At 35.7% G+C, this 18239-nt stretch overlaps 1 protein-coding gene across 15 annotated transcripts in view; it reads left to right on the plus strand.

Moving 5' to 3' along the window:
- Positions 1–18239, plus strand: part of MYT1L (myelin transcription factor 1 like) — a 118934-nt gene that overhangs the window by 31758 nt on the left and 68937 nt on the right. For 10 of the 15 annotated variants that reach the window (XR_005557262.1, XM_039348063.1, XM_039348062.1 and 7 more), the window contains one exon: positions 2904–2999. The exons of the other annotated variants lie outside the window; for them this stretch is intronic. Coding sequence is in view for 9 of the 10 variants with exons in the window: in XM_039348063.1 (XP_039203997.1) it covers positions 2904–2999 (96 nt within the window). In the remaining variant the exon portion in view is untranslated. The remainder of the gene's footprint in view (positions 1–2903; positions 3000–18239) is intronic. 15 annotated transcript variants of the gene reach the window in all.

Genomic DNA, 18239 nt, shown 5'->3' on the forward strand with positions numbered 1-18239 from the left:
TTTTTGTTTTTGTAGAATTATACTAGGTAAGAACTAGAAAAAGACAAAGATGCTTTATTAAAATAAAAGCAAAATTCACTTCCTTCTCCAAATTCTGGGAAAAAAAGAAGATAATGAAGCTTTTTGCAAAACAGAAAGGGATATTTTATATTCTGTTAATTTAGAGTGTTTGAAAAGGAGGAATGTCTTTAATCATTTATTCAAGGTTATCTATACAAATAGGATAATACAACTATTTTTCAATAATTTGGGGTGATGCATTCTTAGCTATAGTATAAAGCCAACCAATTGCAATGAAGTTTTCCTCTGAGCAGACATGCATGTGATTACACTGGGTAGGAAAGTGCAGTGCTAAAATTCATTTGCATACAGATAAACTTAACTGTGTTAGGCATGCTACAAAATTCTGGTCCCAAGTCCCTCCATGCTTGATTCTCTTTTGAATATTCATGAATTCAGTATAAAGGCATGTTTTTTAAAAAATCTATAAATGAATGTCACTAAAGACATTTGAGGACTTCCAGAGGGCAGAAACCTGCCTAAGGCATTCTCAACTGTATCTGTATACAGAACCTCTTTCAGATGTACATGTGGAACATCAAGGACTTGGGAATATTTGGGGTAAATTAGCTTAAATATTATCTGTATTTCTTCTGCAGGCAAATAAATGCCTGCCTGGGACTATAGCTGAAAAGAAATCCATGCTATCAAGTACAGTATGAGAGTCAAAAATTTAAATTACAGAGATTTTATGTAATAAAGTTGCTACTAATATATAATGGAATACCTTACTTTTATTAATTCACCATCACACAGTAAAGTGATCTTAATCAATAATAAATAATTGAATACTGAGGGAAGTTCTTTAAAGAAAAAGAACTTCAATTAGTAATAATTATTAATAGTTTTGCTTACTGTATTTTATGCAGTAAGTTTATGCAGATAGATAGATAGCTTACTGGATAAAATGGCTGGATAAAATGGTATTCCAAAAAAGGATAAATGACTAAAATACAAACTTCCTTTTCTTTAACTCAAGATTTGCGAAGGTTTTAATAATTTTACATAAGATACAAATAAGCTCATGAGAAATGCAGTTAGGTACGTTATAATTTGTTTTGTATTTTTCTTCCAAATCTGACAATATATGCAATTATGAGAATGCAGATTGTGGGCCTAGCCACTGCCTGGCTACTGGTCTTAATTGTGGGTAACATAATTTTTCATTGACCATGGCCTTTATCTCTAGCTACAATTCTCTCTTAAACAGAATTCAAAACAGGATTCTAATTTAAATTCATGTAATATTAATAAACGCCATGAGAAGACAGTAAGGAAAAGAGGGAAAGGAATGCTTCCATTTGTAAATCAATCTTTCTTAAACTGGTGCCTCACAGAAGTGCTTAACTAAAACTTTTGGGACTGGAATTAATTTCCAGCAGAGCTATGAACAGAACTTCATAGTTTGGGGAAGATTGTTCTAAATGCAGTGGCTGGGAATATTAGATCTGAATTAAACCAAGGCATCAAGGTTATAACATAAATATCTTGATATCCCTTAAGTTAAATATTATGGGCAGTGTTTTAAAAGTTACCATTAATTTGCACAAGTTTCTTCTGAGATCATTTAGAAACAGAATAATGAACAAATATATTCTTATAAAATAACAGGGTTGTTCTGCATCGGATAAGATTAAGACCAAATAAGGACTACATTATTATTTTGAAAAGTGTTCGTGTGTATGTGTGTGTGTGTGTGTGTGGTGCTTGCATGGTTTATTGAGGCTTGCCTTTTTGATTTTCTCTGCAGCTTTTCCTGCTGTATTAAGGCCTCTTCAGATTTGGGAGACAATCTTTTAGGAGTGCAGAGTGCAACTTTATGGAGGGCCTTCAGACATTGCAGACAATGATTGTAGCCCAGAGCACAGATATTTGGAAATTCATTTTATGTCATCTTCTAGGTGAAGATTCAATCTAATTTTATGCATTTTCCATCAGGGCATATGAATTTTCATATGATCTGTTAGAATTTTTTTTGACCTGATGACAATGTACAGGACATGCATTTCAAAGGAAGTAAAGCCCTTATGAAAATTCTTCTTACAATATTTGATTAAACTATATAAAGCATACTAAAGCAACACTCTTACAAATCTCAAAATACCAATTAAAGAGAACCAAGTACGTTTGGAAGCAGATTTTAGATCAATACTGAAATAAATATTGTATCCCCCATATTTCTTTCAACATTTAAAAAGTCCCTTTTGGTCCTGTTAAATATATTGAGTATACTTGATAGAATATATTCATTATATTACATTAATAGAATAAATCAAAAAGATATATTCAAGATAGAATACGACATGTGTATAAAATTCAGAGCTGGTGTGGTATAATGGTTAAGGTGCTGGATTAGAGCAAGAAGACCAGGTTCCAGACCACCTTAGGGATGGAATTCGTGCAATTCATTCACACATAGCTGTAGACAAGGAAGTAAAAATAAAAATCTATCTAGCAACCTGCACCAGACCAATGTGGTATAGTCCATAATTTTCATAAAGGGACCTTTATTCTGCAGTGGAGTGGTTTGTTAAAGTCTTGTTAACTGCTTTGTCTTGGCAATAGAAAAATAACTAATTTTCCACTTTCTTTCGGACCTCCCCCAAAAGATAAAGTAACCTTTCCTATATGAAATATCCTATCCTATGAACATTGTGCAACACGGCAACTTTAATCATTGTGTTAAAGGCCTTCCTTTGTGGTGGTTCTTGCTTAATAGGTATCAGTGTCCAATTTGGTTTGCAGAGCCAGATTGGCAGATTTTTTTTCCTCCTCCATCTGAGAGGAGTTCACATCACACAGATGGTTCCCAAAGACTGTTTCACAAAGCTTTTCTATTATAGAAAGAAATCTCCGCTGGAGGAGCTCCAGGAACAGATGTTCTAAGGCACCATTTAGCCTTTATCATATGAAGACATTCAAGATGGCTTATGCACCAGGTATTTCACAATCCCTTAGGGTCAGGAAGAATCAGGCTGAATCTAGAAATCCCAGGAAAATTAATACTCATGTTGTAAACCTTGATTCACTTATAGCATCCTATTATCAAACTATGTTAACAGATGGGTGAATGGTTATTGAATCTGGTTTTAGATGGGGGAAAACATGTTTTAGCCTCAGTATTTTTCAAATACTGTTCATTCACTAATTGTCGAATGACGAAAAGTTAAACGAGTGATAAAACTAAACATGAATTTAATATCAAGTTGATATGGTCAAAAAGATGGAGAATTGTTGTGCTGCCATATTTTATTCTGACATCCCTTCACAAGGCACATCAATAGAGACTCTTTAATGAACCATAATACTGTACCATGTATTTTAGTGGTGTGATTTTTACCTTTTAATATGAGTCTTGCTAAAATAGTTACAGCCCTTATTTTCATTTTGCAATAAGTTGTTAACAAAACAGTACCATGTGTATTACTTCTGCAAAGCAGTTCATTCTTACTCTCTTTTCTAAAGATAACTTATACTGTTATACTTTGCAAGCCCTTCCAACTAACTAACAGGCATATATTCAAAACTGAGAACTGATTGTTCAATGCATTTTTCTTTGCAAACTGCCTATACCCAAAGGCACAGCAAGGATTCATTATGTGCCATCAAGACTGTGTTGACTCTTAGCAACCACAACCATAGATTTTATTCAGGAGGATTTGTCCCCAAACCGATCCTTTTAGATCTGCCCTTGGAACATTCATTGTCAACATACCTGAATCCATCCACCTTGCTGTTGCTCATCCTCTTATTCTCTTTCCTTTCACCTTTCCCAGCTTCACAGGCTGCTCTAGAGATTTAGGTCTTTCCACAATGTGCATGAAGTGTAATAATTTGATCCTGGTCATTTGTGCTTTGAGTGTGAATTCTGGGTTGATTTGTTTGATGGTCCATTTTTCTGTTGTATATTTGAAACTGAGAGCCAGATTTTCTGATTGCTCATTGACATATTTTCTTCACAAATCACCTATATTTTACACTGTAGGGATGGAATTCCCAGTATATGGACATTTCATAACAATGGGAAAGTCAGGTCTCTACTTAAAACATCAATTAGGAATATAGGACAAAAAATGAAACCAACTTTCATAATGACATAAAGTGAAAGCCTCGGAAACTTATACCATAATCAGTATGTTAGCTTTAAGGCACAAGAAGAATTCTTTTTACTATAAGAGACTTTGGAAATTCTTGGGTTAGACATAATTCCTAGCTTTCCTTCTACCTCTACTAAATCACTGCCCAGTTTTCTTTTTTCTTCTTTTCCTAATATGGTACAGCAAGAATAAGCCATGCAACAATGCACTTATCCTTAGAGTAAGCACCTTGAAAGTAAAGGCTGACTGATTGAAATGAATACTATGACACATAGATAAAACTCCATTTTCTGCCTTCAGTAGCAAGCACGCACATAGTTCAAGGAATTCATTTTCATGAGCTAGACAGAGTAGTGTTTATTATAGCTTGGTCGGTTATAGTAAATTTACAGAGGATTTGTAATACATACTGAAGCTGAAGATGGTCCTTGATTTTCAGACTCTGGTTTGGCCTCAGATAGTTATAGGGAGCAGTGAAATGGTGAGTGCGTCTGCTGGCAAAATCAACATTTTTTTTTTCTGCTACTGGAATGAAGTCGGCTTGCCTGAAAAAAAGATAATAAAGTCAATGAGACTTCTGCTAAACAACCAGCATCCAAAAGTGCTGGTCTTTGAGGCCATACCTACCCATTGTATAGTAAAACTTAAATTGCATTCTAGAGAGGTTTTCAGTGCAGTGGCAGTGTTACCTATAAGAAAGGTCACACAAAAAATAATGCTTTTATAATAACAAATATGTGTGTAAACTTAAGTTGACAAATATTGTAGAAATGAATACAAAAATTTAATGGCCAAATTCAGGGCTCCCTCCTATCTATAAATTATTTAATAGGTATTAAATCACACTGAGCTCAAAGAACAGACACCTACATAGCTCTATATTCAAGTTGGACATAGGAACTCTGCTAGATCAGATTAAAGTATATGTGCACTTTTAAATGTATAATGTTATTTGAGAATAGATAGGGAAGTGCCTCGAAAGTACCCATATAGGACATAAAAGCCCTCTTCTATTGTTGTTTTCCTATAAATGGTATGAGCTATATCTGAAATTTGCAGGATGTGTATGATTATTTTTGATTATTGATGGACTCCACCCACCCATAATGATATGCTATTTTGATATAAAATTAAATAAATAGAACCATATCATTCTGAATATATGATGGAGAGACAGAAAGATAGATGTGCATATAGTAATACATTTACAGATTTACAAATTTATTTATAGTTTACAGATTTATAAATGTATAGATTTATAAATTTATATTTTACATAGTTAAATAAATAGCACCATAATATCCTAATATACTACTACTACTACTACACTACTACTACTACTACTACTACTACTAATAATAATAATAATAATAGAATTGGAAGGGACCTTGGAGGTCTTCTAGTCCAACCCCCTGCTCAGGCAGGAAACTCTATACCATTTCAGAAAAATGGTTGTCCAGTCTCTTCTTTAAAACTTCCAGTGTTGGAGCATTCACAACTTCTGGAGGCAGGTTGTTCCACTGATTAATTGTTCTAACTGTCAGGAAATTTCTCTTTATTTCTAGGTTGCTTCTCTCTTTAATTAGTTTCCATCTGTTGCTTCTTGTCCTGCCTTCAGGTGCTTTGGAGAATAGCTTGACTCCCTCTTCTTTGTGGCAGCCTCTGAGATATTGGAACACTGCTATCATGTCCCCCCTAGTCCTTTTCTTTCTTTCTTTTTTTGAAACACATTTTATTGGTTTTTTTAATTCTTAAAACAAAGTACTCAGGACACACCGTGGTGCTGGGGTAATCAAACAACCTAAAACAAAACATATATACATAGTACAATCAACACATCAGGTATTCCCTCTCTTTTTCCCTCAAATAGCATAGTATATTTAAAATATCCAGTTCTAGCTTAAATTTATTCCACCTGAACCTGTTTTAAAGTTTTATAAATTTAGAATACCGTAATCAAGTTAGCTTTAAATAAAAACCTTATCAATTCAGGTGTCCCTTCCGCATATATTCTAGTTCCTTAATTTTATCATGAATTTTATTTATTTCTTCTTCCACTAATCTCCCCTATTTAAAATAAAATATTAATCTATCCTACACTATCTAATCCATCAATTAATCAATCTCTTTAAGCTAACAGAATAATATCAGACCTTAAATCATTTAAATTCATTAGACAGAATTCAAATTTCATCCAATTAATTATCATAACTAATAACATCCATGTCATCAAACAAACACATCATCTTATTAAATTAACTTGATTAATTAATAATTCAATCCAAATCTAAAGCATCTCAATTTTCTTCATTCCATTACATAATAATTTTCATACAAATAAACGTATCGTTCTAAAAAATACATTCTTAATATTCTAGATTACCTTTAATCCATTATATAGAAAATATCTCATTTTTAAACAAAAATATTGATCTATCCTATATATATTTAAATATACATATCTATCTATCTATCTTATACATATCTAATCCATCAATTAATCAATCTCTTTAAGCTGACAGAATAGTATCAAACCTTAATTCATATCAATCCATTAAGCAGTATACAAATTTCGTCCAATTAGTTATCATAGCTAATAACATCCATATTATAAAACAAACAAGTCATCTTATTTGATTAACATTCAATTAATTATTAATTCAATCCAAGTCTAAAACATCTCTTTACTTCTAACTCATAATCTTAATCCTTAAATCAGTCCATAGTTCTAGATTGCCTTTAGTCCAATGCATGAAATTTTAAATTTCATTTTTTAATCTTATTCTAGCCTTCCTCTTACGCCAGGCAGGTTTCCATAGCAGAGCTTCCCTTCCAGCTGATAAGTCTCTTTTTGTTGTTTGTAGTGTCCTTTGATTCGATGAAAACCATCTTGGCCTCTGCACTGGCCCTCTGTTTCTCTTATCCATAAGACCTCGTTGCTTCAAAAGTTCAAAACTCAGTCTTATCTTTTCCTGGTCCTCAAAGCCATAAGTAGACTGTTTATAAGGCAAGATAAATTTCTCTTTATTCTCAGTTAAATCCTCTTCTTGTATAATCTGTTTTGTAGAGTAGTCAGGTGTAATCTGAGAGTCAATTTTGGGGTTTACAGTAGAGATTCTGGCTCTTAATTCTATAGTAAACTCTTTTATTGTAGTGCATATTTCTTCTTTGGCCTCATAGATCTTTTCCAGTATAAGTTTACAGTTTAAATGTGATTGAGGCTTCTCCATTTAACAATAGTTGAAAAGCAATCCTTTTTTTCTTTTTCTTTTTCTTTCTTTTTTTCTTTTTTTTTTTGAGGAGACTACAGTTGAAGAGTATCCACCCCCCCCCAAATCACACAGCTGGCTCAAATTATCTTGTCCCTTGAAAAATAGTTTGAAGGCCAAAATCATCTCCAAATAGTCACCAATTACAATATTAACTTTTGACCAGTAGATGTCCTCAGTAAGCTAAAAAGTCTGTTTCAAACGCCATTTTTTTCCTTTTCTTTTCTATTTCTTAAAGAAAGAGTGGAAAAAGAAATATTCTCCCAATATAAAATAATACTGCTCCCCCCCCAAAAAAAGAACAATTTTTTCTGTACCTCAGCATAGACAGAGATAGAGTATAGTCTTTAAATGAATTTTTTTTCTGTCCTTTTATAAAACGCCTTTGTTCCCACAATTACAAAAGCTGCTTTCTCCAGACGGGGAAATAATTCCAAGGACAAGCTTTTACAGGCAAAAACAGCATGGGGTGAAGAGAGGAATAAAAGGGGTCTTATCCAGATCATCCGTGTGGGTCTATAACGCTTAGATGTCAGTGTGACTTTTGGCTGGTGCAGCAGGGTGATCAGCCATCTTGCAGGCCGATCTTTGCTCTGTCGGCCCTAAGGAGATAGCTGGAGACATGGGGGAAACTGCCGCCCTTCCCTATCTACCAGCATGCCTCCTCCTCGGTGGTCGCCCCTCCAGGGTGACTTTCGATCCCCTAGGGGGTCTACCAGCGAAGGAAACTCCAGACAGCACGGAGACAAGTCTGCAGACATGACTGGTGTCGCCGCGTTCTGGAACCAGAAGTCACCCCTAGTCCTTTTCTTCATGAAACTAGACATACCCAATTTCAGCAACCGTTTAGCCTCCAGTCCCCTAATCATCTTTGTTGCTCTTCCCTGTACTCTTTCTAGAGCTCAACATCTTTTTTTAACATCATGGTGACCAAAACTGGATGCAGTATTCCAAGTGTGGCCTTACCAAGGCATTGTAAAGTGGTATTAATACTTCACGTGATCTTGATTCTATCCCTCTGTTAATGCAGCCTAGCACTGTGTTGGCTTTTTTGGCAGCTGCAGCACACTGCTGGCTCATATTTAAGTGATTTAAGTGATATATTGTGGAGACACAGAAAAAGACAGATAAATGGACACGATGAACACATCTATAAATTTGTACCTAAAATTAAGACTGTCTCAATATGCTTTCTAGGCTTGTTCCCAAAAAATAGCCCAGTTCAAGTAGGCACTTCAAATATACAAAAATATTTTAGGATGCTGGTACAGGAAGAAACATATAGATGGAACTTGGATCAGCCTCTGTAAGTCATCAAAAGTCCAGCTTCATTCAATGACTTTATTTACATGTATTTCTTAAAAGGTTGGCATCTTTGATTTCTTTAAGAATTCTCTGTTGATACTGTCCAGACATAATAATTTGCTAATTTTCTGCTTAGTTGATAAATTGTGGAGCTGCCTGTTATTTTTCTCCTAAAAAGGCTCACAGTAAAAACATTCAGAACTGCCCTTTCCTCCTTTACTATTCTTTCTATGATTCTCATTTATCACAGAATATAAAAATATTATAACCAAATGATTTGTCCTAACAGTCAATAAATTTGATATCAATTTATGGTGACACCGCAGAATTGCTATGTGACTGTTTGTTTACATGTTTTGAAAGAGCTGAAAAAATATTTTTGGTTTTGTTAGTCACTGGCATTTCCCTTGCGTGTTTAATAAGTGGAGGGGAAACTTTAGGTATCATAGAGAGCTCATTGTTATCTTCTATCTTAAAGATTCTCCAGACAGTCTAACCCTTCTCTTCCATAGGTGCTCTAGGAGCCTAGGACTGATCTACCAGAAGTTCTATTTTTGTATTGTAAAGTAAACACAACAGTTGCTACCCCATGTCCTTGGAAAGACTTGATAGGTGGTCAAAAATGCCAAATCCAGTCTGAAAATCTGGCTGACCAAATGCATAGGTATAGAATAGGTGGTACCTGGCTCAATAGCAGTAACTGTGAGAAGGATCTAGGAGTTCTAGTGAACAATCATTTAAATATGAGCCAGCAGTGTGCTGCAGCTGCCAAAAATGCCAACACAGTTCTAGGCTTCATTAACAGAAGGACAGAATGAAGATCACATGAAGGGTTAATACTACTTTATAATGCCTTGGTAAAACCACACTTGGAATATTGCATCGAGTTTTGGTCACCATGATATGAAAAAGATGAGTACGAAGAACAGCAACAAGAATAATAAAGGGATTGGAGGCTATGAGCAGCAGTTACAGGAATTAGAATGGATGGAAACTAATCAAGGAAAGAAGCAACCTAGAAATAAGAAGAAATTTCCTGACAGTTAGAACAATTAATCAGTGGAACAACTTGCCTCCAGAAGTTGTGGGTGCTCCAACACGGGAAGTTTTTAAGAAGAGATTGAAATGGTACAGGGTTTCCTGCTTGAGCAGGAGGTTGGACTAGAAGATCTCCAAGATCCCTTCCAACTTTGTTTTCTGTTATGTAAAAGAAATCCAAAAAGAAACCAAAAATATATGCTTTTCTACATCTTTCACACCTTTGACATTGAAAGTTCTCATTGCTAGCTCTGTTGCCCATTTTCCTTCATCTTATAGGTTTAAATAAACACTAATAATCATTATTGTTTTTATCTAAAGACTCTATCCCTCACCGTCAGCTTATACTTTTGCCAAAGTTTGTGTTCCTTTTCTTATTTCTCATTTGAGAAGATTTGGGTTTCATGACCTATTTATGTTTTCCTGTATTTCTGCCTGTTAGTCACACTAGCACCTTTCCTCTAGTTTAATGGAACTTCTATGTTAGGAGTTATGTAGTTCATATTCATTAATTTTAATGAATTAATTCCTTAAAGCAGTGTTTCTCAATTTTGGCAGCTGAAAGCTATGTGAATTTCAAGTCCCAGAATTTCCAGCCAGAATGCTGAAGTCCACATAGTTTCATATTTTCCTGTGTTCTGAACCTTAATGCTGGATAACTAATACATATTGCACAATATTAAATATTACCAAAACTTTCCTTTGGCTCCTTAGCAAGCAATAAATATACTTAGATATTCCTTTAGATTTAAGGAAGCATGGAGACAAGTTACATCAATACAGTATGTCCAGTGTTTTTGTATCAGTATATGGGAAAGGGAGGTTGGGCCCAGAGATGCTATCTAGGGAACAGTCAGATAAGAGAGAGCATAGTCCACAGCTGGATAGTGGGTAGGCCAAAAGACTCGATAGAAACTCCCTAGTTTTTTAGGCTGTAAAGGAAATGGCGGGAGAATTGTACCTTCAGGCTAGCAAGGTTCTATTAATATACTCTTACAATAAAAAAGTGTTAGTACCTGGTTGTGCTTCCTGTCTCATCTACTTAATAAGGTTGACATCAATCTTGCAAGTCTCTATATCTCTTCCAAAGTGAGAAATTTCGGGAATGGCCTCTGATCTTCAAGGAACTCTCCTATCTGCCAAGCAACTGGCAGCAATGTTGTTGCAACAACAGGAGGAACTAGATGCACTGATGACCAATTTGCAGAATGCCATGATACAACTAACACAACAGCTGGGACATGATTTGCCCCAACCCTCAGCAGCACCACAGATGAGGGCTCAGCCCATGCTTCTGCATTCCCGTGATACCTAGTCAGAGAATGTTGAGAAGGATCAATTCTCAACATTCTCCATTCAATGTGAAATGTTTATGGCATGCAAACTGGTGGAATTTTCACTGATCGCACCAAAATGACTTTTGTGCTGAGTTTGTTGAAGGAAGCAATAGCTAAGTGGGCAATTCCATGAATTGAGGGAACAATCCAGTGCTGGACAACTATTAGGACTTCATGCGTAAACTCAAAGGACACCACTTTCAGGATCCCATCAGAGAATCACTGCTAGTTCAGGGATCTGGAAGCTCAAACAGGATAGAGCAGAATACGGTCATATATTTTGTAAATTATTTTCTGGCTATATAGGGTGGAATGACTAACCAGTTCAAAGAATGGCTGACCAAGGATCTAAGAGATGATCTGGTAAGGCAAGGCAAGGCACCTCAAAGAAGAGCTACATCAGCATTGTATAATAATAGCTGCCTGATTAGGAGATCTAAGGCAGGGAAGGAATGGTATGGGATCTGTCTTACCCTATCCCAATGACCTGCTCAGTGAGGGAGAAAATATGCAAATCAGAGCATTTAAGAATTTCCTGTCATCAGGGGAGAAGTAAGGAAAAAGGGATCAGGGACCGTGACTTTACCTTGGGGCCCCAGGAGGCATAGCCACAGCATGCCTGGTAAAAGTGCTAATAGCTAGCACAGAAATGAAATGCAAAACTTGTATATCAAGAGAGCTCATAGTAAGCAAATGCCCAATTTTCTTTGAAGCAGCACATCAGAGAAACTTTGCTGCACTCCAAACCATCAGAACCCTGAAGGGGGGGCTTGCCACCATTTGAGGAGAGTCTGTCAGCTGATAGCAGGCAAGCATACTTAATTACTTCTGTTATTGTTACCTTAGTTTCTAGCAAGATGGTAGAATTTGTAGAATTTGGAGCAACCACTAATTTCATAGATATAAAAAAAGTACAGGAACTAAAAGTGCTTACTCAAGCTCTAGAAAGCCCAATGAAGTCAAGATAATTAATGGACAGCCACTAAGAGCAGGGTTGATTCTGCAGCACATTGGCTCCATTGCAGTTGGCAATCAAAGATCACACTGAGTTCATAACATGGTATGTAACTGCCTCCTTACAAGTATCCATCATCTTGGGAATAAAGTGACTTCAGCTGCATAATCCAGATGTAAATTGGACAAAAGGAATGCTCTCATTCCCTATTCCTAAATGCCAGCCACATCACTTATAAGCAGTGAAAGCTTACTTTGCCCACTCCAATGCAGAATATGGGAGAATCAGCACTGCCAGAAAAATATGCATATTTTGCAGATATGTTTGGAGAGGAAGAGGCAGTTGTGTTACCTCCCTGCCCCCAGGCATGTAATTGTATCATCAGTTTGAAACCAGAATCCAAATCCCAGGAAAGAGACAGTATTCTATGTCTATCGATTATTTAGTCAGTTTCAAGAAATGTTTGGTGGTCAACATCAAAAAAGGATTCTTCACCCTTCCAGCTCAACAGAATCAACAACCACATTTTTTGTCCTTCCAAAATAAGGAGAAGCAGCAGCCACTCTGAAAGGAAAGGAGGGAGTCCCCATGCACAGAGTTGATGACTGCAAAGACCTGAAAAGAATGGCACTTAGAGATCATTATCCAATTCCACTTATCTCAGATCTATTAGCTGGCTACAAAAGGTACATATCTTTACAAAACTAGACTTGAGAATTGCTTGCAATCTAATCATAATGAAAGTAGGACACAAATATTTAACAGCCTTTGATACAAGATATGGCAATGTACTATGATGCCTTTTGGCTTAGTTAACTGTGGGGCTGGGGACTTTTTGATTCATTAACAATTATTTTCAGAAATTCTAGACAAGTTTGTGGTGGTTATACTTACATGGCATATCAGTTTATTCCAAAGATCCTTCCTTGCATGTAACCAGAAATGTATTGCAAAAATTACAGGACAATAAGCTCTTTCTCCAACTAGAAAAGTGTGCTTCTGACTTGTCTCAATTAGACTATTTGGGCTACAGAATCACTACAGAATCCCATCTGGCAACAGTGTTCTAAACACACAATTTTGAGTCACACTCTAATCAGTCCAACACGAAAATCTGGCAGGAGCAGGAAGATAGGCTGTTGATCTGTTTGATTAGATTAGGGCACAGCAACAGCAGGATGCACATGTCTAGGCCCGAATGGATGACTTCTAGGGAGACCAAAAAGGTACTGTTGTGCCTTTTATAGGGAAGGAAGTACAGCTGAAATACCTGAAGTACTTGTGCCATAACAACAAAACAACAGGACATGGAAAGTATTTAAAACCTAACATCAACTTTTTGTGGTCTCATGTCTGTGCCAACAAAAAGAAGTTTCCTCTTGTCGTATCTGTCATAGAAAAAAACAATCCCTGGTAATCTGGCTAGGTTATTGCAGCTGCAAGAACCCCATCACAGCCCTGGGACACTGCTTCTCTAAATTTTATCATTGATCTTGCCTCAATTCAGGGATATACTAACATACTTGTAGTGGTGGATTTATTTACTAAATTGGCTCATTTTATTCCTTGCAAGGATCCTCCAGTGGCTTAGGAAATAGCTCAACTCTTTGCATCATGTCTTTAGATATAGTGGAATCAATCATGATATAGAGATATAGAGGTCAATCATATGATCTCAGACAGAGGAAGTCAGTTCACTTCCAAATTTTGAAGTTCCTCTTGTAATTATTAAGTATTAAAATTAATTCATTTTCCTCACATCATCCAGAGACCAATGGAGAAACTGAGAAGATAATCAACTGTTATAAGCAGCATTTGTGATACTGTATTTCAAACCAGCAAGACAACTGGACTGATTTCATACCTCTTGCTGAATTTGTTTACAATAGTGCAACGCACTCCTCATTGGTATGTTCCCATTCCAGGCAATTTACAGGGGCTTACCAACAACCAGACAAGAAAGCACAATCCCATGTGCCACAAACTTAGTACACAAGAGGCAAGCAGCCCAAAGTCTATTAAAGGAACAGCTCAAACTGGCAAAGGCTTATAAATAAATAAAAAAGTAGCAGATGCATGCAGAAGAGGATGTGATGTGGCTTTCTGCAAAAATTTCTGACTTCCACAAAACCTTCTAAGAAACTAGACTTGAAATCTAGTTCAGCATATGGTTATGTTTCCTATCTGGTCTACCTGGTAAAGTTGATAGCTTTGTTGATTCTCTTTTATCCATTAATAACTAGGCAGGAGAGAAGGCGCTGACAGAATTATACTTTGGCCTTCCCGGTAGCTGAGGAATAAATTATTTATTTCAGCAGAAGAAGAAAAGGTCAGAGATATACATTAGGACTCTTCCATAATGACACAGTGAGGTACTGAACCACCTTATTGCTCTAGCTTAGCATATACCCCTTGCTGTAATCTCTTTAGGTGATGCACAACACGAAGAGTAAGAAGTTGTAGTTAATGGATTCTGAAATAATCTCATATTTGAAAACTTTATGCTAGTGACTGACACAATCAAATTTATAGAAATGCCAGAACTGTTGACAGAATTTGGTTACCTCATTGCATGAATCTTAATAACTACACATTCATTATTTAGAAATTTACAATTGAACTTGTAAATTTAGCTATTTAAAATATTTAATTTAGCTCAAGTGGGCTTGAAGGTTATTCAGTGCTGGGTGTGAGAGGATAATCCTGATACAGTGCAACTGAAAGACAATTCACTACCATAATTTTCACAGGGTAAGAACTCAGACAGAAGAAATGGAGTATATTTGAACTATTTTTAATTAATAGGCGTAGGAACTCTGTTCAAAGTTAGAAACATGTGAGATTTGATACATCACTCTCCTTTTAGTGAATATGTTTGTCTAGTTCAGGTGTCAGAAAACTACATGTTACTTGCACCTGAGAAAATATCTCTAGGCCAGTTCTCCGAAACTAATACTCTTGACTCTGTTATACAATGGGTATAATTGTATACACAGTATAGAAATTCTGGGCATTGCAGTCCATATATCAGGTGGGGAGTTACATTAGACCTTTGTTTCTTTTTAAATTGTGTGAAGCAGCTATATTTACATGAATATACATAGATATTAATAGGTAGAAACAAAAATGGCTACAGTACATGATATAATGCTATTTGATTTTTCTTTTACAATGACAGATTTTTTAAAATGTTTGCTTGAAATTAATAATTCAGGCCATAACTGTAAGCATCATCTGCCAAAATCAGAATTAGCTAGGCAAGATAGTCACCTCTTACCATAGCAGTCAGGAAAAGACTCAAAAGCCCATTATAAGTTTTTAAGGATTAAAAAGTAGCAATTAATGGGTACTGTTGTAAAGGTCAGGGACTTCTAGCTGGCTGTGGTTCTCGGTTATTAACATATTTCAGGTTTAGTAGGCATGTCTTGGCTGTAAAGGGATTTTATTCATATTAGCCTAAATAGAGAAATATTTTCCATTTTTGTTGATGTTGCAGAAGGTCCCAGATTTGAAACTAATAGGATGGTATTATCTACTACCAATCTTTTCTAGCAAGATGGGAAAGAGGCAAAACCTGAAAGATAATAAGGCACAGTGAAGACAACGAAAAACAAATGCTAAGAATAAATAAGAGAGAAGCCTAAAAGTAACTCTTAAAATTTAGGAGGCCTTTCAGATAATATTTGATTGGTTAAGGGCTTGCTAAGTTTTAAGAGGCTACTTAATTTGTCTCTTCATCAAAACAAAGTCTGTGACCATAAGAGTGGAATTTTTTGATACAGCTTTCCAGTCTCCACTTTTTTTATGCACTGCTGCCTGTGAAACCTCATTTCCATAAGTTAGATTTTCAAATCTGAATATATCTAGATTAAGCCAGTACTTTTTTTATAAAAAAAAAAAAAAGGTGCCGGAACTCACACATGTCATTCAACCTGCCTTGCCTACCCTACAAGGTTCCATCCCAAAAAGGTGCCGGAACTCCGTTCTGGGTGGTCTATGAGAAAAAAAAAGGTCTGGATTAAGCCATTCCATAGCAGGAAATATAAAACACAAATTTTACCTGCTGTCTGATAATGTATTGTTTTAAACTGGCATAAACCTTTGTACGCAATGAATTTTAGGCCTTGCTTAGAAACTGTAGCTCACTCCTTTCGACCTCCATTCACAAGTTTAATAAGATGGGGAAATACTGGAAACTGCTGAAGTATTTATCCGTTGGTGTCACAGAAGAAAGCAATAGAAAGAATAAATAGGCAGCTACATTATTCAGCAGTGCCTGACACAGATTGCTTTATTGTCCTATGCTAGTTGAGATGGGCAAAACTGTTGATAGCATTCTTCACTTTTCCAACTTCAAGTCCATTATATCCTGTTTTCATGTATATAAAATTTTGTTTTAAAAATGGCATATTTTTAGATGCTTTTCTCTTAACAGAAGCAATTTTGCACATCACTTTTGAGTTAAGTGCAGATACAAATTTGTGTTCTAGATTGCATATAAATATAAAAGGGGCAAGTTAAAATGAAAAAGTGAAAAGATTGCAGGGTTACCCTTTTTAAGCCACTTTTTAATAAGCATATGCAACTCCCCACCCCTGAACAATCAGATTAAAAAGATAACATGTGAGGTAAAAGTGAGGATTTTGTGTTCAGTAGCAAAGCACAGGTTTGTAATTCAATCACGTCTGAATTGGAATACTTTTTATTACACTAGGAGGCTAAAGTTAGCAATCTTTCAGTTATAAAAATTCATGCTTAGTCTTTAGCAACCACTGCCTCAGTGACATATAAAAGGCAGAGGGGTGCATTGTCAGTAGAGAATTTAAAAACCAAATGGAGTAAAAGTGCTTCTCATCAGGCCTTTTGGGAACATGGCGCCAAAGGGCACCTGCTAAGATCCTCTTACCTGCTTAAGATGACAAGGAGGTTATCTGGAGGGTCAGGAGTGGGTATGAGTTACGTTATTGCTGCAGGTGTGCCAGTCAACTATATGGCAATCAATGGTGCAGGACAATAATGGAGATTGATCAGGGTAGAATGACACTAGTGTGGTTGGGCCTGCCTGGATCCTCCTCCTCCTGTTAGTCAGTGCTGGATAGTTTATTTATTTATTACTTATTTTTTTTAAAAAAAAAATATGGCCACCTGACTTATTCTTGGTGACTCCGAGTGGCTTACAAAGATAAAGTATTAAATACACTGGGTATGCTACAGCACTGCATCATATCAAGGCAGAAGAGAATTGCAAACTTTTGTTTGGGGAAATGAGTTCTGTTTCATCAATGGTATTTATAGCATCTGAATGAATACTTCCTTCAACATAGTCGTGATTCAGAACAGAAGTCACAGTGAATGCCAATGGCTCATTGTGTGCTTTTTATTTTACTGCGCAGAACGTTTTTAGAGCAGTTCTGTGTATTTCCTGGCCAGGCTGGCACTGGCGTGGAGACTAAATTTTTAGAGTGAGTTGTTTGCATATATTATCTATCCCCACCCCCAGGGATGAGATTTGGATATTATGCTGTCATTGACACATGTAAAATATTGATATTTTTGATAAATAATGATTTCATTAAAAGTACTCATACTATGTGTTTGATTTTCTAAATGGCAATTATCTATTTATTGTGCATTATTTGTTCCAAGTTGTTGGAAGCTGCCCTACATTTAGGACTATTTCATATATCAAATGAATAAACCAACTGCTGTCATATGAAAGCATTTATCAATATTTTAGTGTAAGACTATCAAAATATACGGTGTGCCTTAGCTTATGAATTTCATATGTACTAAGACAGATTTTAGAAATATGGTCATTTTTATTGCTATGATTGTGGTGTTGCTGTTAAAAAATAACTTTTCTTCATTCTTCCTTTCAAACTTTAGACATTTTCTTCTGTTACTCATACTCTTTTTCAACAATTCTAACTTTAAATAAAGATGAGAGTGAGAAAAGCCTTTGTATTCTATATATTTAAGATAATGCAAAAATTATTAGACTAATAATAAAAAATATTAGTAGATATTGCTATTTGTTACCTGGTTAAGGAATGCTAAAACTGAATGACTACTTATATTTAAATAATTGTATGATCAAACCTTAACCAAGTTCTATTTCAGTCTATGGGACAACTTTCAAATGAATCATTACAATCTGAAAGTAAAAATCTTTTTTAAT

This window comes from Crotalus tigris, unplaced genomic scaffold (assembly GCF_016545835.1).
Source record: "Crotalus tigris isolate CLP2741 ecotype Arizona unplaced genomic scaffold, ASM1654583v1 scf7180000018117.651136, whole genome shotgun sequence".
Lineage (NCBI taxonomy): Eukaryota > Metazoa > Chordata > Lepidosauria > Squamata > Viperidae > Crotalus > Crotalus tigris.